At 28.8% G+C, this 23,345-nt stretch overlaps 2 protein-coding genes across 4 annotated transcripts; one reads left to right on the top strand and one right to left on the bottom strand.

Moving 5' to 3' along the window:
- Positions 1–2,501: 2,501 nt before the first annotated feature.
- LOC107448280 (uncharacterized) lies at positions 2,502–8,833 on the top strand. The gene is made up of 4 exons (XM_043038761.3): positions 2,502–2,692; positions 5,315–5,626; positions 7,024–7,300; positions 8,419–8,833. Exons 1-4 carry the CDS (start codon positions 2,567–2,569, stop codon positions 8,682–8,684), a joined length of 981 nt encoding a protein of 326 aa, XP_042894695.2. The 5' UTR covers positions 2,502–2,566; the 3' UTR covers positions 8,685–8,833.
- A 6,637-nt stretch (positions 8,834–15,470) lies between these two features.
- Positions 15,471–21,479, bottom strand: RabX6 (RAS oncogene family member RabX6). Of its 3 annotated transcripts, none has more exons than XM_016069207.4 (3): positions 21,151–21,479; positions 18,132–18,322; positions 15,471–16,816 (listed from the first exon to the last, which is right to left on the bottom strand). In XM_016069207.4, the coding sequence occupies exons 2-3, from the start codon at positions 18,309–18,311 to the stop codon at positions 16,373–16,375; spliced, it is 624 nt and encodes a 207-aa protein (XP_015924693.1). In that variant the 5' UTR covers positions 18,312–18,322; positions 21,151–21,479; the 3' UTR covers positions 15,471–16,372. The 3 variants fall into 3 exon arrangements, with proteins under 3 accessions (XP_015924693.1, XP_042894694.1, XP_015924694.1); XM_043038760.3 differs by having other exon boundaries at positions 21,342–21,430; XM_016069208.4 differs by having other exon boundaries at positions 20,990–21,423.
- Positions 21,480–23,345: the final 1,866 nt, after the last annotated feature.

Raw genomic sequence — 23,345 nt, 5'->3', positions numbered from 1 at the left:
TTTGGTCAGGAGAGCGATCCAAAGTTTGGACCCCTTAATGTTAATTTCACTTTTTGCGTATTTCACCATATCTCGAGAACTTTTTAAGCGATTTGAAAATTTCTTGCACACAATTATAAAATTCGATTATCTAATAATAAAAATAAATTTTAATAAATATTTATTATTTTATTCAATAATAGTCGAAAATTTTTTGAATAGTATGTTAAAAAATTTTTTACGTCATTTTAAAGTATGAAATCTTACATGGCAAAATACAAAATTCGAGGGAAATCGGTTGAATAGTTTCCGAGAAATCAAAATTTAAATTTAAGACTTTTTTAAAATTCGATTTCTCAGTAACTATTCAATCGATTTCACTCAAATTTTGTATTTTGCCATGAAATATTATTCCATTTTCCATATTGTTCCATTTTCATGCAACTACTGTAATCAAAAAGTATCCAGAACGCTTCATTTGTAATTCGTGTATTATGGATATCGTCTGCAAATTTTTATCTGACAATTGGGTATAATATAGCCTACGTCACAGGTTGTGTTATTCCTACTAAATTTAACCCATGAACGGCATTTTCTGCGAGCCTAACTTCAAGCCACAAATAAACAAACGAAGTGTTCGATCGTTTAAATAGCTGCTCGTCAGATTTTATTGCATTATAAAGAAAAGTTATTGAAACTAAATACAACTAAATAAACAACAACAACTAAAACAAATAACAACAACTACTAATAACAATAACTAAATAAACAACAACTAAATTCCATTCGTTTAGCATTGCGTCATAAGTTGTTCCTACTAAATCGAAGTAGTTGTGTTTTTTTCATATTATACCCAATTTTGTTAGGATAAAAATTTAATTTAATTTAATTTTTATTCTCTAAAAGTAAATAATCTTTTAACGAGTGAAGAATTTTTATTCTACTGATTTTCTAAAACAGCGAAAGTTGCTACATTAATATGCATAATTTTTTTTTCGCAATTTAATTTCTGCTACAAAACGATTTAGAATAATGCGAAAAGATTTTAAAACAACAATATATAGTTGACAAACAAGTTTAAAGAAGTTAGAGAATCTGACGAAAGTGATCAGCGATCTCTCTCTCTGTTAATTTCTATATCATTTAGACTCTGCCAAGTATTTTTAAATTAACATTTAATCATTAACAATTGAGACGCGTCGGCAACTCCAGTTGTTCCATGAATTTCAAATTTGTTCCACAAACAATAATGAGATGTTTTCATAAGAAAATTCCCTTCTAAAACACATTATTATTGATGATAAAACTTGAATATACGCTTTTGACACAGAAACAGCTGAGCAATGAAGTGACTAGCGTTTAAAAGGTGATGCTCAAAATCAAGGTAATGCTGATTGTTTTCCTTGTTAAAGGAATTCCTACCGACTAGCCATACAGTCAATAATGATTATTAATTGAATGTTTGGCGGAGTTTGCGTAAAGCAACTAGTTGACAGCGACTTGAAATGTGGAGTAAAAAATAGCATAGGTTTTGCACCCTCATAGCGAGCTTTCAAACTTCGCAGCTATTCGCTAGTTTTTGACTCAACATTCAACAAATACAGCTCCACATGCATCGTATTCTCTTGATATAGCACTGTGCGACTTTTTATTCTCACAGTAGTAATTGCCTCTTCGTGGTTATCGATATGAATGCTTTAGATCGATGAACTTAATTTCACAAATTTAAGTAAATTCCATTCGATTTAGTTCCATTCCGTACATTTTTATCATAGTAGTACATATTTGATTTTATTCCCGGCATTGGATAGTCGACCGAGGTTGTATATATTTTATTTTATAACTGTCATTGAACAGCCAACCTGACCCAATTTTGAGTTTTCGACTATCCATGTTCAACTCCGTAGTCTGGTAATTTTGAACCCAACCCAGAAAACAAGGAAATCCTCGATCAAGTATTAGGAGAAATTTGCTTTCATGGAGGACTTTTTGACGGAAGTAACACGCATTTGTGTTACAGAGCTGAGTAGTAGGTGCGAGTCGGGCGTAAAAATCGTATCGACCAGCCATCGTCGGGATTCGAACCCGGATCAACTGATTGGGAGGCGAGTGATCTATCCCCTGAGCCACTACGGCTGTTAACGAATATTTAGGGTTTTGTTCTTTGAGATTATATTCGATGGAATTATTATTGTATTTATTACTAGAAAAGGACTCAAAATAGGACAGGAACGGAACAGTGAAAATCCGATAACAAACAAACAATAGTTATCTATAAAGAAAAAAATCGGTGTTAATGACATTAACTGTAGATGGTGTCCCGTTTGCTGGTCACAAAAACGAAGGTTCATATTTATATAAGTAATCGTTTTAATGAAAGAGAACTCGATAAAGTTGCTATTTTGAACTTAATTTTTTAAGATAACGTTACATCACTTAGATGAGTGTGTTGATTTCGCGCATGATAACCATAATTTTAACATTTGTTTACACAGTAAATTTATCATGTTTTTTTTTCTTTCTGAAAAGATAAAGAATTTTGAAATAAAAACGAAAGTTTTTTCCCTCCCCGTGGTCAATAATTTTGATGATGAGTACTGAGATTAGTAACGGACACTCCCGATTCCGTGATTTTCATCACGTACTTATAACTGGAGGAGCTGGTTATATCGGTTCTGAGATAGTGACTTTACTTCTAAAAGAAGACTTAGAGGTAATTTCTTTAAAATAATGCTCTCATTTAATGTCTTTATTATTAAGGGTACCCTTTTAGATAGAAAATGGATTTTATTTCATGTGTGTTCACGAACGGAGAATTGTATTGACGCAATTTCTTCATTATTTAATATTTATTGAAATCATTTTGCTTAGTAACTGACCAAAGCGGGTGATAAAGTAATTTAAGAGTAACTATGGGGAAATTTATTAGAGTGAATTTTTATAGAGAAATGTAATAGAGAAATTTTTTAAATGAAATTTTAAAAAAAGTTTCAAAAAATGCTTTTTTTTTTTTAAAAAAAAAAAAGATGTTTATAAGCATTTTTTATGGGTGTATGCAACTTTTAAACTCGGTAATTGGATTCACTAAATCACATTTGAAACGAAATAAAAATATCGAAAAATATTTGCTTAATAACTCGAGGAAAAGTAGTTTTATTATTTTCCGTAGTTAAGCAAGGAAGTAGAAAAATTTCTGTTGTGACTGAGACAAAACGTTTTCATCGACGCCAAATATAGGTACTAGTTAATATTATATTAGTTTAACACACTATAAAAAACATTCCGTTTACAGCCTTATTAAATTTTTTTTATTGCGTATATTACATTTACAGGTATTAAAGTTTTCAGAGAAAAAAAAGTATACACCGAATAATTTTTGATCTAACGTTTGGAATTTCACGTACTGTAGCATTAATCTTAATGGTTCAAGGGCCTAATCTTAAATATTCTAATTAATTAGTGTAGTTGACATTCTACGTTACAAAATCAGACGCAAAAAAGTACTTTTTCTGAATAAGCATTCGTTTTTTTGACTGATTCGAATTCTGAACCTTTAAAATATGGATGAGGGGGTGTCGAAAGAGGGGGGGGGATATGGTCTCAGAAGTTAGGACGGAAGAGCTATCGATAGTTTTGGGAACTCGGAAGTTAATGTCACTTTTTGCGTACTTCGCCATCTCAAAGAAGTCGCATTTTTTATTTTTCAAAAACTATACAACTGAATCACTTTAAATTTGAGATTTCATCTCTTAAATTTGTAAATTGATGTAATAAAATTTCCGACTATTAGCAAATTAAATAATAAAAAATTAATATTTATCAAGTATTTCTTGCGTGAAATTTTCTATAAAAAAACAAGTTTCATTATCGTGGACTAAAATTTTAATTCTATCTATTAGTTCCAGAAATATGGCCAAATACGCAACTTTCAAACCTTCGACCGCTTTCCTGACCAAACTATTGGGGCCATATTTTCCACACTGTTACCTCCCATATTTTGAGGGTCAAAAATTCGTCGAAAAAAAAATGCATGCTTATAAAAAGTACGTTTTTGTGTACGTTAAAATATCCTCAGTAGAAATTAATTAGCATACTTAATGTTATCCTCTGGAAACAGTAAAAGTGAGTTCAAGTACATGAAAATCTGATCATTAGATCAAAAGTGTCTGTTTTTTTTTATTTTTTAGAAACTGTATTTAAAAAACCTGATTCATTACTTAAAACATATTCAGGGTGACTTGTTCAACTTCTATTTTTATTTGAAATACTTCATAAACTGAGAGCGTCAACTAATGTAACTAGATGTAGTAATAAGAGCATACAATTGTAATAAAGTTAATCACGAAAACTAATATTTCCTCTGAAGAAATATGTTTTCCTTTCCGCCGGATTTCTGATCCTTAAAATTCCGGTGTAACCGCAATGATCTTAATATTTTACTCAAAAAAGTTTATGTTCCAAGAATATAATACTGTTCAAAATATATATAAGCCACAATATATAGATATATTTATGGTGTAAATATTTTTAATTGTACTTAGTATATGTAATTTTTTTTTCAAACGGCTGGTCTAATTATAGTTAGTGCACCTGCGTTCTGGAAATGCATGGTGTTTCTTTTTATTACTCTTTCTTAAAGAATGTGATTTTTCTGTTCGCGTGCAATTTCTTTGTAGGCTGAATATGTAACGTCGTCGGCGACGCATAAGTCACATTTAGTCGACTGAAATTATTAGAAAGATGTCTAATTCTATCGAGAGTATATATATTTCAGTAATTACTCTCTGTAATGCCCGAGTCACAATTCTTCCTTTTCTTTATCTTATTCTCTTTTATATCTGTAACATGCATAGTTTCTAGCAATGATTAATTCGAGTTCGGCGCAGTATAGTCGATCAGAATTTCGCAACTGTAAACTCTATCAGTATTATTCGTTATTTGGGATTTTTGCGCTAAATCACAACAGCTGGATCTGTTGCAAAGCAAACCTAAATAAATGAAATTTTATTTTATAGGTAATTCAGTGATATGGTAGGAGTAATTTCTTCAAAACAAAATTCCTCTTTTAAGAGTAAAATGAATCCTATACAATGATTTCTGTTTATTTCGCATTAGAGTATACGCACAGTTGCATGCATAGGGTGTTTGACAATTGACTGCCTCTTAAAAAATATGCACGTAAAAAAATGTATGTCTACGTACAACTCCAAACTTTCCTGTTTGTAATTTAGTGGATAAATTGTAATTAAATCAGAGAATTGGTTCTTCATTTAATTAAAAAAAGTTCTAAATCTAATTTTAGGCATAATTTAATTTATTCATTTTCTTTGTGCAGGTAACAGTATTCGATCTCTTCAACTTCGGGATTTCATCTCTATTGGCTCATGTCAATAATAAATCACTCCACATCGTCAAAGGAGATATTCGAGATAAGGAAGCTCTTTCCAAAGCTCTCAAAGATGTAGATGCGGTTTTACATTTGGCCGCCATTGTTGGATATCCCGCATGTGATGAGAATCCTCTCCTTGCCCAAACCACCAATGTCACGGGTACGCAGATATTAGTATCATGTTTGAAACCACATCAAAAATTGGTGTACTCTAGTACAGGCAGTTGCTATGGTGCCATTGAAGGGATCTGCACCGAGGTATGCATATGAATATGTTACTTATTCATTTTAAGGAAGCTTAATGCATGTGCCAGATTAAAATTAAATTTTTTTTTCGCTATAGCAATATTTAAAATAAAAATGCTTTAATATTCTCGAGACCACTTTTGCGTTATATCGAATCAGGGTGCGTAGCCAGATTTTTCATCAAAAAATAAGCACCTTTTAAGCATTAAAAAAATATTTTTTAATCACTTTCCAAAAAAAAAAAAAAAATTCATTATACCTAGGATCTGTGCAGCAACAAAAATTATTTTTTTCTATCCTCTTAAAACTCATAATTTATAAACATAAAATCAATAAAATTCAAAAACATTATCAAAAACTTTACATAATCATGATAAAATGACTAGTTTTTGATAAATATTGGAGAGAAAATTATAAAAATCATGATTTTTTGTAATTTAGAACGACGATTGATACGGCAAAGAAAAAATCTCTTCTCTTAAAAGATAAAAAATTAAGCACTTTTTACAAACACCAAATAAAAAAAAGCACCTTTAAGGGCTTTTAAGAAACGTAAATCAAAAATAAGCACCTTTAAGCACTTTTCAAAAACGCTACGCACCTTGCAAATACAGGTTTTTATCTAGATTCTAAAAATAGAACTTTGATTACTTCATTATCATATTTGTACTGCAGTATCAATGAAATATTTTTTCTTAAAACAGTGTATGTTTTAAGTTTTTGTTCATTTACGTCGCACTAGAGCTGCACAATAGGCTATTGGCGACTGTCTGGGAAACATCCCTGAGGATGATCTGAAGACATGCCATCACAATTTTGATCCTCTGCAGAGGGGATGGCACTCCCGCTTCGGTAGCCCGACGGCCTGCACGCGAAGTCGAGCTTTTTACGGTAGAACAGTTTAACGAGGACCAATACTGCACGCCCTCGGTCCCTACGCACACTGATCCAAGTGGTCACCCACCCGCACAGTGACCGTAGCCAGTGATGCTTGACTTCGGTGATCTGCAGGGAACCGCGTCTTAACGATCAGTCCACTGCGGGACGTGTATGTTTTAAAGAACTCGAAACAGTTAGTATCTTTAAATTTTTTTTCTCACAATCTCTATCATTTTTCAGATATTAACATTAACTGACGAGCGGTTCTTTTGAGTATACTATAAGCAGACTCCATCATGTGTTGATAAAGCAGTTCAAAATTTGCTGGAGTACACAAACTTTCTACATTGCACAAACCATAATTGTTACAAGAGAGATTTGGATAATCTTCATTTATTAAGTGTTAAAGCATTCGGACTGAGTTGAATATGGAGGTTAATGGTGGAGGGTTGAGGCTCAAATAGAACATCTATTTTAGATTTTCAGGAAATTTTATTTTGTTAGTTAACTAATGTTGAATTTGTGAACAGGAAACGCCGATATCACCTTTGACCCTGTATGGCAGAACAAAAGCTGAAGCCGAGGACATTGTTCTAAACAACGGAGGTGTATCTCTGAGATTGGCAACGTTGTTCGGAGTGTCACCAAGAATACGCTTAGATTTGTTAATCAATGACTTGACAATGAAAGCCCTTAATGATGGAAACTTCAGCCTGTATCAAGGTTGGTTCAGAAGAACGTTTCTACATGTACGGGATGCCGCCAAAGCCTTCCTTTTTGCTCTGGATAACTATAAAGCTATGAGAGGTAAGTCTTTTTTTTCTTTCTCTACTACATTTCAATTTCATTACATTCTACAAATATGCAAATGTTGGACTTGATTTAAATATCCCACTTATAACAGCAAAGACGAGGGGCTCATTTATAACTTTTTTCTCTTGTGGGGTGGAGAAATAAAAAAAAAATTGAAAATTCAATAATTTTTCTCCCATACTGACTTTTAGACTTATATGCATATGAGTTGTATAAAACTATAAAAGAATTTGATAAATTGCATACTACTAATGAAACTCAACTTATGTACTCATAACTATGCAAATTCTAAGATTTTAATATGCTATAAATTTTAGGCTTGGCTAAGTCAATGATACATTATTTTTTTTTATGAATTTCTGTGATCATGTTTTCAATATGAATACAAATTAATCATAGCTTTATATTTTACAGAGTTAGTTCATTTTGAACTGATGAAAAAACTATTGGTATTTTCCATGAAAAAAAAGCTTAATGAATATTAATTTTGTATAAATAGTATTAAACAGAAGCATGACAAATGATTTTAAAATATGTTATTTATAGAAACTTTTGAAAATTATAATCTACACCTAGTTAAAAATCAAAAGTAAATACATAGGTGTCATGATATATTAAATAAAAATAAATTATAAAATAATTAAAGTTATAAAAATTTAGAATATTATCTTTTTTGCTGTTGTTATTTTCATAGAAATTCATATCAATTCCAATGAACTTATTTCTAAAATCAATGAGCAATTTTTTCAACAGTATTCTTTAAACAGAATGTTCGAATTGTAAAAATCAAAGCAATTAATAAAACATTTCAATCAAAACGTATTTAAACTTTTTTCTAACTAGATGTATATTACAATACCCAAATAAAATTCCAATATTGCTTTAATCAAAAAAAAAGTAGAAAATGTTAATCATTTATTAAAATTGCTTTTTTTTTCATTAATGCAATGACAGAAACTCATTTCATTTTACAAAATGTAAATTCAATTTTCATAAGGATAAAATTTTAGGCATTTAAAAAGAAACAACTATTTTTTTATCTATCAACTCAGTTTAAGACAATTTGTGTAAATTTTTATAAAAAAATCATAAAAATTCCTTTAATATTTCAGGTCTGGCTTTCAATGTTGGTGATGAAACGATGAACATGACAAAACTTAATGCAGCTACACAGATTAAGCGATTCATTCCCAGTTGTGAGATTTCAGTTGGGGAGGGGGAGGACAAAGATCAACGAGATTATGACGTATCCTATGCTAAAATAAAGAAACTGGGTTTTAATTCTACCATTTCTTTAGACCAAGGAATTGCAGAGCTAATAGCCATTTTACCAAATATGTCACAAGCTGAGCTTATGGCAAGCAAGAATGTTTTATGACGGCAAATGCGTAACCACAAAACCTACTGATCATTTCATCTGGATAATACAAATATAATTCATTTTCATGTTTTCGTATCATTAAGGAACTGTAAAAATTTATTTTGTAATAATAAAAATGTAAGAAAAATAAAAAGTTTCACATTGAAGCAGAGTTAAACATTTTACAGTGTAACATTTTTACCAAAATAAGTTTTTTATTTGGTTTTGGAATGTCATTCACCAATTATCAAATACTGAGTAATTTTTCAGACTGCCTAAAGAAGAGAATCCAACAATTTGGAAGCATTTAAAACAACTTTTTCACAATTGACAGTTTATTTTGTTTTTTCTCGAAAGTGCAGATTTGTAACATACTCCTTTTAACATTGACCGCTTCAATTGATATTTTTGTTACACTTTTAATAGAACCTGCTAATAAAAGCAAATTAAATGGTATGCAGTAAATTAAAGTATAAATGTCAGGAATTTGCTAATAAATTGTGAAAAACCCACTTGGTGGGTTTTTTCACAAATTTTTTTTTTTTTTTTAAATTTTGTTGAAAAATAATTATCTCCTAATACTGTCATTGGGCACATCGTGGAAGTTAACAAATATTTTAGAAATATGCATCAAGCACATGGATGGGCAAATAAAAAAAACTCCTTGATGCCCCATTTACCAAATGATACTAGGTGGAGTTCATATTTTGAACGCTTAAAAACTTTTGCCAATAATTATCATAAATATCAAGAGATTGCTCTTGAACATCAAAGTGAATCTAATAATTATCTGTCAAAAATACTAAATAATGTTGGGCTTTACCAATAAACTATCAATTTGGAAAAACAGATATCAATTGTTTCTGAAGCTTTAAAAAAGCTTCAATTAGAAAACCTTTCAACTTCAGAAGCTTTTATGAATTAACTTACTATCGTGTGATGAATTGGAACCCCATAAACATTTTGTATAACGATTCCATCAGGCTGTTCAGCCGCCTCATCTATTAGCATATGCATCCTGGATCCCGAAATAAGGGGACAATTTTTAAATGATGAACAAGAGCAATTAGTAGAAAACTGTCTTTCTAATCATCATCCAGAATTTCTGCCAGGTGTTATGGCATTCAAAATTACAAATCATGAATACTTTCCAAAATCAATGATGCTTAACACCGTTATTCTACAGTTTTCATCAAAAAATAGTAGAAAATTACGACAAAAAATAAATAAATAAAAAATTATGAAAAAAATTCCAAGTTTCCACAAAATTTCCTTACAGTCAGCACCAGCATTCTCCGTCTCTATCGAAAGACACTTTTCAACTTTCAATTTGGTGTAGAGTAAACTACGAAATAGATTAGGAATAGATAAAGCTACAAAACTCGTAAAAGTGTATCACCATCTAAGAGAGAAATTGATCTTTTTTTAAGTTAACTCTTAACATCTGCTGACAATTTTTAACTATTTGGAGAAAGTTTATCAATTAAAAAACAGTTAAAAATAAAATATTATTTTTAAGATTTTTTAAATATTATTTTCAAGATTTTATTTGAACATAATTTATTTTGTTTCCTTTAATCATGTTTAAAAATATTAAAAACAAATGAAAAAACAATTTCTATTAAGTGATACATTAAACAACAATTAACAAATTCAAAGTTTTATTTTCTGGCTTTAAAAAAATAAGCTAAAAAATTTTACATATGCTTTTTTGTAATTTTTAAATTAATTCGTTTTTTAAAATTATAAAGTTAAAATTTATCTGAAAATGCAGTCTTTTTTTTAAGGTTAAATATTTGAAAAATGGGACTAGTAACTGATACTCTTTATAATTATATGTAATTTTAATTTCACTTTCTATTGATCGTATTATAAAAACATGGAAGACCATTAAATATGTATTCCAGTTTAATTTTATTAAAGGTAAAAGTTAGATGAAATTTTAGTTTTCACTGATTATAAATTTTTAATAAGCAATATATATATATAAACATAAACAAACGAAAACAAAAAGATTAATAAACTTGTTCCTTTTATATTACTGTTGCATTTATATTTTATAGTGCTTCAGTTAAAAATTGTGAAAAGTTATGTATTTAAGAATAAAGATTCAAACATGTATTAGTGATAGTGCATTCTTTAAACTTATTTTAATCATAATATATATATTTTATATAAACATTTTTGGATTTATTTCTATTTTTAAGTTTATACATCACTATTTAATACATAAAAATATTTTCACAGTAAGTAGTTTATGAGTACTAAATGAAAAAACCCAATTTTCCCCGGGTTTTTTCAATAAAACCCGGGCGGGTTGGGTTTTTTCAAACCACGTATCTATGAGGCTCGAAACGTTACCGATAGGAAGACTAAACTCTGTAGTACAGCAGCTGGTGGCCATTCATTCGAGCATTTTTAATTTAGTTTTCAATAAAAAACTTTTTTTAAAATTGTTTTTCTGCCTCTTTTAGTTGTAGTTTCAATTTTTTTCAAGCTGGAACCTTCCTCCGCGGTTTGTTCTTTTTCGTCTGCCCTACATTCTATGGTGAAAGTTGTGCATCTTCCCATACAATTCCGAAAATTTGTTTCGTTAAACCCTGCTAAGTAAAAGAAAATAAATTAAATAAGTATATAATAAATGAACAAGAGTATTCTTTGGTAATATTTATTAGTAAATAAGTATCTATTAAAATATGATGCAGTTTGCATCAAAATAAGGAAGTTACATTTGTTCACATAAATCATCAATACATGAAAGATTAAAACCATACAAACGTCTTCTCCATATTAATAACAATTAAATAATTTCTAGAGTTAGCTTTTAACATTTTTAGAGGTCAGTAAAAACACCATTCAGTTGGTTCTAGACAAAAAGCAACCTAATTTTTTAAACACTAGACAGTAAAATAATTTTGCTTGGAATTAATTAAATGGGACAAACTTTTTAACAAACTATATTGGCAAGAAATTACGATTAAATATTATTGAAATGAGCTATACATAAATGTATTCAAATATCTAATATTTGAATGAAGTTAAAGCATTAAATATTAATCATTAAATACAATTTTAATTAGGAAATCTTTTACGTTTTTTTTAAAAATCATATTAATACATTCAGTACTAATCAAACGTCATAAACAGTTTCTTAACACTTTACGGGATGTAAATTTTGAAACAAAATTCAAATCATGAAAACCATACAAATTGTGTGCAGAATACACGTTTACCTTAAATGATTTGCGTTATCTTAATAATTTTCAAAATTTAACAAGTTAACTATCGTCCTAATTTTCATAATTTCACACGTACTTTTTTAAAAAAATATAAAAAACTGATGCCACAATTATTGGATTTTTAAAATCTAATTGAGTTAAATCAAAATATATTAATAATGAAAGTAGTTATGCTTAGATCTGAAATTCATTTGTCATATTTTTTAAAACTAAAATAGAAATTATCAACTTAGCTTATCACTAATTTCCTCCTACATTTTTCTCACACTACAACTTAGTATTGAACAAATGCAATGTCAGAGGAGAAAGAGTTTAAGTGATTGATTAAAAACTACATAGTTCAAGAGATAAAAACTAGAAAAATTTTTGCTGTTAACATTATTGTAAAAAATTCATAACCTACCACCTCTGAAAGAGTTCCTAGTGAAAATATCCAAGTTTCATTAATAAACTAGTGAATATTTTTATTATAATATTTAATTATATTAAATGTAGAATTTATTAACTGCTTGTAATTATGATAAAAACAAAGTTGCTTATTTAAATACAGATGAAAACAGAACACATCCAAAACACATTCATTTTCTCACTATAATTATGAAATATTAAAACTTTCATCAAACTTCAATAAACATTGAAACTATCATTACATTACTTTGGAGGTAAACAGAAAAACATTGATGTTTATTGTGTATTCAGTAAAATTACTTTAAATGAATTATTTAGTTTCATAATACTGAACCAGTTTTAATACAGTTGAAAATTTGTCCGTATAAATACTTCAATAAATGTTTTTATTTTATAACAATAACCAATTAAAATGTGCAATGTACTTTCAATTTTAGGACTTTTAAATATTTAATATTATATTTTATCTATTTTTTAATATTAAAATTTAGATAAATATGCAAAATGTAATGCCAATTTCTATGAAAAAGTCTAGTTAAATAATTTATTTGGTGACATATGAGTGTACTAATGTTTACCAGTGCTACATGATGGCAATCTTTCCACATTAGGCTATTTTAACACACAAAAGTATAGTTGTCCAAAAATTTAAATTAGTATACAATTATTAAATCTTCAGCTTATGTTTCTAGTTATATTTACGAAAGATAAGAGTAATTTTTCTGTTTAATTTTCACATCAAAACTATAAATGAAATACAAAAGTATATGTGGTAAAATAGGAAGGGAATAGGTACTAAGAAACTGATTTAACACTTAGAAATTATTGACAAACATAGTTAATAAGATATAAAAATTTATAAAAAGCATGTAAAAAGTTAGATGAATAAAAATAATTTGTAGCACCCAAATATTTATCGTTCAATTTCAAAAACCCTCAGATTACTTAAGTAACGAATATCTTATAAATTTTTTTAATTTATGTTAGTGGGGTTATGGGGACATAAAAGAAATTTTTAGGAGTCTTATTTAGAATTTTATTGTAATTTAGTTATAGATATACAGGGGTCTGTCCAGACCGAATTTACTACCATTTAGCGGTACCTTCACAATTTCAACTTCAGGAAAAACGGTAGTTTCACAAATTTAATTTTAGGAAAAACGGTAGTTTCACAAAATACTTTTTCTTAAAATTTTATTTTTGTATTCCTTAAGAAATGATAAATCCATATTCTTGCCATATTTTTGTGTTGGATTTTTAAATATAATTTTTAATTTTTCACAAATTATGTCTAAATTTTCACAAAATAGGTACCTCTCAGAAAAACCTAGACAGACCCCTGATATATATAAGCAAGCATATTATATATATAAAACTGAATTTAGAGGCACGACAACCCACTGAGGGTCAAGGTCTATCATGGCCACCCCTTGGGCTGTGGAGTGCCAGAACAGACATTCCAGTTGGATGGTCAGCTAAATGCGGAATCTCCAGAGCTAAGTCTTCAAGCATGTTTGCAACTCACTTTATCAACCCACTAAAGGGATGGAAGGTTGAGTCAATCTTGCCCTGTTTCAAAATAGAAACCAGGACCCGTGGCATGGGAGCGCGAAATATATATTAATCAGTAATATTATCAGGATGTCCTAGCTATTCTTGTAACATCTTATTTTAAACAATTTGTACTTAATGAGGAATACTTTAGAATAAGAATACTTAAAAATGAGGGATTCTAGAAAAAAGCATTTGCTTTTTTATTTTTTTAACAGAATACATATTTTAATGAAAAAGTATTTAGCTAGATCAGTTTTTATCCTTCAAAATATTCTCCTTTGAAAGAAAAAAAAGAAGCAAAGTGCTTCCTCAACAGTCCGTTGTCGGCAAAGGAAATTAAGGCTTCATCAACCCAATTTCAAAACCAATGGTATTATGATACTTTAGTCTCATAATAGGAAATGCAATCTACACTGCATACATGCAATCTATGCTTCCCAGATAAGCTGGTACATGTCGGTTTGAAGCTGGGTTCAAGTTGCTACAGGCAATCTAACACCAGTCATTTAACTGAGTGCCTTAACCCCTAAGGTCATCAAAGCTCACATAAAATATAAGCATATTAAATAAATAATTCATGTTAGTTAACTCCATCAAAAACTATTCACTTAATAACTTCACCAATTCCACATGAATCTCACTTTACTATTTTGAAGAAGTTTAGGAGTTTGAAGGCCAATAAAAAATTTGGTGTATTGCCTCTGTAATATAAATTAACTTAAGTGCCTAGAATAAATAATTTGTACACAAATATTAAAATGCACACTTTTGAACAAGCTGATACAAAATGGTCAAATATAAAGTATATTTTGGTTACAAAAACAAGAGGGCAGAAGTTCAATCCTTTAAACATAAAAAGAGTTAATACACTCTGCTACCATATTATATCTTACTTAAAATTTGATTAAAATTTTTATACAGTGCACTTATGGTTGGCAAGCTTAAGACACGCCTAAATTTTTTACTGTTTTTAATCATGGATAAAATAGTCACGTCAAAAACACTGTTAAAATATTAGTATATCATCATGTTATACATTAGTATACAAACAAATCTCCCAGGTATTGACAGTTTTGTATAAGTTTTTGACATTTTTCATGACAAAAATATAACCCTTCAATCAAGTATTTTCCCATATTTTTATTTCTTCAAATAAATATTAAATAACAAATTCAAACATAGAATATCAAAAATAAAAAAACTTAAAAGATTCAATTTACTCTTAGAAAAATTTATATTTGAATCAATATTAAATCAGCTTTGGAGTTTTATTCTTAAAGCTCATATTACGAAAATATTTTGTGAAAACTTCTTTGTTTTTTGCAATAATTATTACAAAATTTATGTTATGCAAGTCACTCTCACATTGCATTAACAGTTACGCGCATTTTTGATCATAATGCCCAAGAAGATACAAATATTAAAAAAAAAAAAAAAAAAAAAACAAATCTCACTAAATTATGACCTAAGCATAATGCATTAATAATAGCAAAATACCATGAAAAATGAATAGCTGCAGTAAAAATATAATAGAAGAAAATCTATTTGAATAATTTAAAGACAAAATTACTTGATTTTATGAGCAACAAATTAACATTTCCGATTTTTCCTTCATAGCTAAAATTGACTTAAGTTAAGATTAAATTTTTAAGTGGATAGTTTGTTTAGTTATACCATTTATTGGTTTTAAAAATATGCAGATGGAAATAAAAGTCAACATGTTTCAAGCACTCAAAAATAGGCACCCTTTCTCAAGACTTGCCAGGCATGAATGTTTTTTTTTCCCTTGTAGATGAGTTGCAAGCCTTCAAAAATAGACTCCTATACACATTTGGCAAGTCTACAGAATGAGTGCCTATTTTTGAGTACATGTCAACCTTTATAACTATCTGCATATTTTCAAAAATTATTAATATTTAAAAAAAAAAATCAAGTACTTTAAAACAACAAATTTCAACTCAAATGCCATAATTAACTAATAACAACTTAATTGATAAAATAAGACTTAAACAAAATGTATATGCAGTCATTACCACATATGGTTGGACAAAGGTGAATGGATTTGGATGATAGACATAGACTACAAAACATAGTTGTCATCTTATGTTATAAGAATAAAAACTAATGACTTATTTTCGAAAGATCAACTACCTTTTATAAGATATATGAATTTAAGTAATTTACATTGTTTTGTCACATAAGAAATTAAATTTAAATTAAGTAAAGATATGAAAAGATAAAGAATGACAAGATAAAAAGAAAAAGAATAACAAGTTTAAGAAATACACAACACAAAGAAATAACAGTAGAATTAAAGGTCAAAGAATAAGTGTTTGTAGTGAATATTATTTGGCCATTAGTGAATAATAGCGTTTAAAAATAAAGTTGTATAAAAAAAGGAAAAGCCTTATATACTAATTTAGTGACTAGTTTCACAAAATCACTATAATAATTAGTAATGTAAATAAACATTCCAAGCAACATCTTTATACGTTATTAAGAATACTAGCAAGAACAAGATTCATTTGGTTCATCTTGAGCACAAACTTTGAATGAGTCATTTAATTCTTGTTCGATATCTTTAACTCTGCTTGTGCCAATCAACTGGCGTGCTATGTCCGTAAACATTTCCTCCACTCCTGCTCCAGTTTTACACGAAGTTTTATAGACTCCGCTTACTAAATTATGGCACTGCTCACAGAAATTTTCTATGTCAGCATCTGTAATGGAAGGATCAGAATTTTGACTGAGCAAGTCAATTTTGTTACCACAAAGAAATATTTTGGCACTTTCAGCGTAAGTCACTATGTCTAGCAGGTGTTGGGATAGAATATTGAACGAGTCAGGACTGTCAAAACTAAAAACCAATATAGCAGCTTCAGCAAATTTGTAATAGCTGCTAGTAATAGAAGCAACTCTTTCCATTCCACCGGTATCCCATAACTGAAGCTAAAGAATAACAGAAAAAATAAAATTAGAATACAGTAGCAAAAGAATAAAAAGACAATATTACTCTCTAAAAATTACAAAATACAGTATGCTCTTGACTATCCAATCTAATGCAGCAGATGGCACAATAGCCAGATAGGATAAAGTTCCCAACTGGGGTTCGATCCCCGGTGTCAGTTTGAAATCCACCCAGTTTCCGATCAATGGGTACCAACTTATCCGGGAAGTAAAGGCAACCTGTGTGCAGTGCTGAACACATTGCCACAATCATGGCATTGGTCTCAAAATTGTAGAGCCTTAACCTCCATGACCCTCCTGGCCCGTTATGGGCCAGGAAATGCTTTACTCTATTAGGATAAAGTTCTACTTCCTATATACTCTTCCATGTAATTAAAAATACAAGCTACACATTTTTAGATAAATGCGAAAAATTATGACTAGGAATAGTCAACATGTACAGCTGACTACTTCAACATTCCTCATTTTTGACTTCTTCAATTACCGAAGTTCTGTCAAAATATTTTTGAATTAAAAAAACAGTTTTATACAGATTGTATATAAATTATTTAAATTTTTATTCTTTAAATACATCTTTGATTTACTGTATTAAGAAATTGAATAGTCAAAAGGCTGAAATTTTTTGACACTTTGAACTAGTAACTCAAAATTCTGGGGTTTAAATGTCATGATTTTCTTGTTTTTTCTCAAGGTTTATCATAAATTATAAAATTTCTTATTCAAATTCACCATTTTTAAAAAAATTAATTTTAGTTGGAAGGCATGAGGCTGTCTTGGGAAAAATATTCAGTGCTATAAATATGGATGGGTTATGGAGACAACATAATTTTGAACTACATAGGCTATTTAAGGAAGCTAATGTCAACAAACACATTAAAATGAGAGGATAAAAGCATGCAAGTCACATCTGTCAAATGGACCCTTTATCCTTGACCTTTATGATCTACAATTACAAATCAATGGGAACTAGAGTTAGATGTAGGCATAAGATCAGGTGGCTCGACTGTATGGAAGAGGATTTCAAAATCCTAAGAATTTCTAACAGGAGAGCAATCGCAAAAAATTGCAGAATGGAGGAAGGTTATAGGGAAGGCTCTGGTCTACAAAAGACTGTCAGGCTAATAGAAGAAGGCACGAGGCTGCAAATTATTCATTAGAGGGCCACATTTGATATGAGTAAGGCACATTGTGTACCCCTATTCTAGAGACAAGAGATAACCAATATTTTGAACGGAAAATATGTTATGCTTAAAAAAAAACAGAATTAATTTAAAAATTTTATAGAAGTTTTACTCACACGGACATTTCTTCCATGAAGCTTATATACTTTATCAAAATGATCAAGTCCTAATGTTGAATGTCTATCAGAATTAGAAACAAAGGTATTCATAGCAAATCTTCTAAACAGAGAACTTTTTCCAACACCAAATTCTCCACATAAAATAACTTTTTGCTCTGGAATTTTCGTTGTCGCCATTTAAACTGAATCTACAATAAAAAAAAATATATTGAAGTTACAAATATGATTTAGGAATTGAGAGTAGCTTACAAGTCCAAATAAAGTTGTTTGACATACTTTTCTGTCATATCAAAATATCCAAGTGATTTAAATAATTATTCTATGTTGAGAGACAATATTATTTTTGAAAAGTCACAAAAATAAAAATCAATATTTTGAAGAAGAATATTTTCACAGTGGCAACTGAACTTATATTCCTACAAATTTGAAACTTTATAGGCAGCAGGTATTTATTATAATATATCTACCAGTTTATTTAAAATAATTCCATTTTTCTGAATCAGAAAAATGTTATAGAACAGGGGTCGTCTGATTTTATATTTATCAATAAATATAAAATTAATCCACCGGAACAATAAAATTTGCCAATGCAAGCCCGTACAACTATTATGACAAAATTCTGCTAGATGTAAATGCTTAGTAAAAACTATGTAGCCAAAAATATTAATTACCATACATTCCTAAATATAAAGTCATATTTGCATAAACTGAGAACACGCTTTTCTTTGGAAACTTACACAAAATTCAAAACTCATTTTTAAGACTAAGTTATGAAAAGAAGACTTGTTATCTTTGTAGGTAATTTTCAACTTTTCTTTTGTTCTAACTTACTTCCATTACAGCTTAATTTTTGTTCAGAAATAAAAACCCATTGAAATCTCACCAATTTTTTTGTATTACTTTTGTTTCCCCCCCCCCCTCTATTTTACTCAATTTAACAGTTCAAAATATTTCAATTCTGAAGCTAACACATTCTTTTTGAAAAATGAGCAATGAAAGAAAATAGTATTAAAAATATTTTTTTCTATTGTCAGTTTTAGGTTTTTCCTTTTCAATTGTTATCTTTAGACATTTTAGTTTTAACAGAAGAAACTGTGGCAGAATTTTTTCAGGCTTTCTGCAATATGTCTCTCTAATATTAATATTTCTGTGCAAGATATTTTTAAAATTAACAACTATACAGGCTACTAATTTAAAGTAACAGAAGTGACGACTTCAAAAAAATAAATAAATAAAAAGAATAACTTTTCAGTTAAAATAAAATAATATAACTTTACTATTTGAATATGTAATTTTTTTAAAATTCTAATATTATGGCCGGTATTCTCGTATTTTGTATGGGGAAAACACACTAATTATTTCCTTTTTCGCACTTTGTAAATCATCATCACATTAAAAAAATCTTGAAATCCGTAGCAGTAACTATTGAAAAAAAGATTGAAGGTGAAATCATGCGAGTTGGACTCTTCGCAAAGGGCCTACTATAGATGTGTTTTCATTTCAAGATTCAGTTGTAATATACAATATCATATTAAAAATATAGGATTTTAAAAACAATGGTAATAGCTACACATAAAAATAGAACGGAAATTTCAACAGAATTTTTTTTTTTTAAAACTTCCTAAAGGAAGTCTTCAAAAACTCTAACATTCTGAGACAATGTTACTGTGCCGCCACTATTCTGCCATGGGGGATAAGAGAAGCAAAAAAATAGACCACTCAGAACTTTAACATACCAGGTCTTATAATTAACAATAGTCTAATAACACGCCCATTAAAATCTGATACGGTTAATCTAGGAATAATTTTCAGTGATCATCTAGAACAGTAGGAAACACCATCAACTGATTGCAAAAAGAAAGTCTTTGTCTAAATCACGAAAAAAAAGCATGCTTCATCATAATTATGATTATAACATGTTCTTTGTAATATTTCATCTAATCATTGGAGGTAAAATATAAAGTACTTACAGAAAATAAATTCTTATTAAATATTATAAGACTTCAATTGGTAGCACATTACAGGAAGATTTCTATATCGTGATTTGCAACAGAATAATCACCAAGTCTGCATAACTTCCGAGCAGCTGCCCACAAAAAATTAAAAAATAATCACAGAAAGAATCCAACTCTAAGGGTATATTTTGTAGCCATCTCCGGCAAACCACTACAGGTTTTTTTAAATAATTTTTTTGAAGTTTATTTCTTTTTGGCTCCTTGGTGATTGTAGTTGGAGTGACAGATCACAATATGGAAATATCCCCTATGTTACACACTCATTTAATAGGTTCAATAACTGATTTAAAATGAACAAAAGCAATTTTATTTTAGAAATTCCTGAATTAGAAGAAATAAATTGTTTTTAAAATTTGTATACATACAAAAAAAATTTTTCTTCGTAAAAACACACACTTATATTTAATACAGAGTTTTCTAGGTAAGAATATTTTGTTTTTTATCCTGAGATTTTAAAAAGAAAGATGAAATGAAAGAGGATGTGTTTACATTAATTAGTAAGTTGCAATATCAGCAGAAATAAAAAACTTTGGTTGAATAAAAAGTAATCAAATAAAAAACTTTTTCTGTATAAGAAAATAAATTTGTTTTAAAATTTGCTTATTAAAAAAAAAAGCACAGAAAAAATTTAAATATAAGTATTTTCTGGGAGGAGAAATTTGTTTTTATCCTGAATTTAAAAGGAGAGATGAAATAAAATGGGCACAATGTAATTAAATCATCTTGTTTGCATAATGAGAACAAAAAATATCATTTTTTGAACAAAAAGAAATAAAAAATCATCAAGTTGAAATAAGAATATTTAAAATAAATAATTTATTATTGTAAGAAAATATATACTTGTAGAAGACAGTGTAAAAATTTTTATTCAATGAATAACAGCTGATGACTTATAGAAGACTATTTCATATCCCAGGAAGAAAGCCTGAGAATATAAATTATTTCCTTGTTTATTATGCGTAAACAAGGAAATATTAAAGAATATTATGAAAGAAAATTACTTGGGGAAGATTTGTATACTCTACGAAGAATTTTATTCTATCAATAACAGCTGGCGAATTATGGAAGACTACTGGATATCATAATAAATAAATGTAAATAGGGGATATTAGGTGATTGCTCTCATATTCTTGTAGTAAAATAACTATTCTAGGATGAATTTTATTTATTTATTTCTTTATAATGAACGCACCATTGAAGCATGACATAACAAAAACAAGATCTAATTTGGAAAAAGTAATAGTTGTAGTGTTTGTTTATTTCTCAGCTGACTATTTCTGGTTCTGGTTGGCTTAATTACCCTTAAAATTAAATCTCGGATAAAAGACGTAACATACAAACTGAGCAACTTTTTCGAAACTGGAGTTTTTGTCTGTCATCTGGTGGTGGTTTTGAGAAACTAGTTAAGAGGTCTTACTGTAAAAAATGCCGAGGCAATATATTTTTATTAATAAAGTTTACAATCGAACATTTTGAATTATAAAATTAAAATCTTACAAGGAAAGAAAGGATTATATATAGTGAAAAAGGGTGTAATTTATAGAGATATCAAAGCCAGAGACTGAATTATCACTTGACTTATATCATTATATCACAAACCAAACAAATGCTGAAATTTTGTGATTATGAATGCCAACCAGCTTGACACAAGTCCTTGTGTTGCTCATAGTAACTGAGTAATCATTGAGGAATTTACTGTCGAAAGATATATGAGATGACGTCAGCTTAGACTATACATAAACCTTAATGTATAGTCAGCAAAGGAAAAAAAAAAAAAAAAAAACATTAGTAAGGCTTGTCGGCTTTTCATTCAGTAAAGTGTAGTTTTATAGTAATATCTGAAAGTAATATCTTAAATTACAATTAATAGTTAGCGAAAAACGTTACGTAATTTGGATATTTTGAAGAAAAAACGCACTTTTTCTGAAGAAACATCAATATTTACTTTATTCCGTTCCATTTAGCATGCAAAAATAATCCCTGAAACCAAATCCCAAACTTCTGATAATTAAGGAGCCATGCAAAAAAAATAAAAAAATAATAATGAATAAATAAAATTAACATTTGGTATAAAAAGTAGAATGTTGCCAATTTTTGGCTTTGGTGGAAATAGATTCATATAAAGCATTACTTGGAGATCCTTCTAAATGAATAAAAAGTGCAAGAAAGATTTTTTAAGTTATTCATTGCTTAACTATCAATCACGCTATGAAGTAAATACGACCCCAAATTACTAAAACAAATAAAAAGAGAGGTAGTGAGTGACAATTTTTGCCTTTCGCATTAAATAATTTTACGGAACAATTTTACTTTTCATTCACGAGGTAATGCTTTTCTATTTAATTCATACGAACTTAAAAACAAAATTTGATAATTGTAAATTTTTTTTTACTTGAAAGAAACATGCTTTTAAAGACTGAAACTGAACCTAAAAATAAAAAAAAAACTTAAAAACTTGTGACTAACATAATTATTTTATGAAATATATAAAATGGTATTTTCATGAAAATAAGACAAAACCTAATATAAGATAAATTATATAAAGTGAAGTGAACAAAATTATATATTGTGTGATCACTGCGATAGATAATAGATTTAAAAATTTGAGTTCGGAACGGTAACCACATGGTTATAAATTTTTTAGGAATAAGTGATACTTTACATAATATACACATTTAATATGCTATCATTCCTTTAATCTCGTATTTTCCGTATCATTGCCAAGACAAAAAGAAAGACTTTAGTAGGCATTTATTGCGAATAGAAAGTTTTATTTCCAGATTTCCAGTGACTTGTTGTTAGTCATCCTTTTAAAATACGTTCATAATCAGAGAATCATGAAAATTATTATTTTTCTTTGATAAATGTTTTATTTTATAAAAGGAATGATAGTTGGTTGCTACATAGAGAAAAATATCTATGCTCTTAGCCGGCACAAAGTATACAAAGTATACACCCATATCACAATGCTATAAAACCGGTTTAATCACATTGACTATTGGTTATCATTAATAATAACCGGTTTTATTACTTTAACCGTAGCATCTCTCTCTCTCTCTCTCTCTCTCTCTCTCTCTCTCTCTCTCTCTCTCTCTCTATATATATATATATATATATATATATATATATATATATATATATATATATATATATATATATATATATATATATATATATATATATATATAAAATATGC

Source organism: Parasteatoda tepidariorum, chromosome 3 (assembly GCF_982258835.1).
Source record: "Parasteatoda tepidariorum strain Cologne lab strain chromosome 3, Ptep-v5.0, whole genome shotgun sequence".
In the NCBI taxonomy this organism is placed as follows: domain Eukaryota; kingdom Metazoa; phylum Arthropoda; class Arachnida; order Araneae; family Theridiidae; genus Parasteatoda; species Parasteatoda tepidariorum.
Note: the sequence above shows the minus strand (reverse complement) of the source record. Positions and strands in the feature narration are given on the sequence as shown.

Coding starts and splice junctions, on each gene's coding strand:
- RabX6 (XM_016069207.4), bottom strand. CDS start 18,311: ATGGCGACAACGAAAATTCCAGAGCAAAAAGTTATTTTATGTGGAGAA. Junction 16,817..18,131: donor TTCATGGAAGAAATGTCCGT/GTGAGTAAAACT, acceptor GTTATTCTTTAG/CTTCAGTTATGGGATACCGG.
- LOC107448280 (XM_043038761.3), top strand. CDS start 2,567: ATGATGAGTACTGAGATTAGTAACGGACACTCCCGATTCCGTGATTTT. Junction 2,693..5,314: donor TTCTAAAAGAAGACTTAGAG/GTAATTTCTTTA, acceptor TTCTTTGTGCAG/GTAACAGTATTCGATCTCTT. Junction 7,301..8,418: donor TAACTATAAAGCTATGAGAG/GTAAGTCTTTTT, acceptor TTAATATTTCAG/GTCTGGCTTTCAATGTTGGT.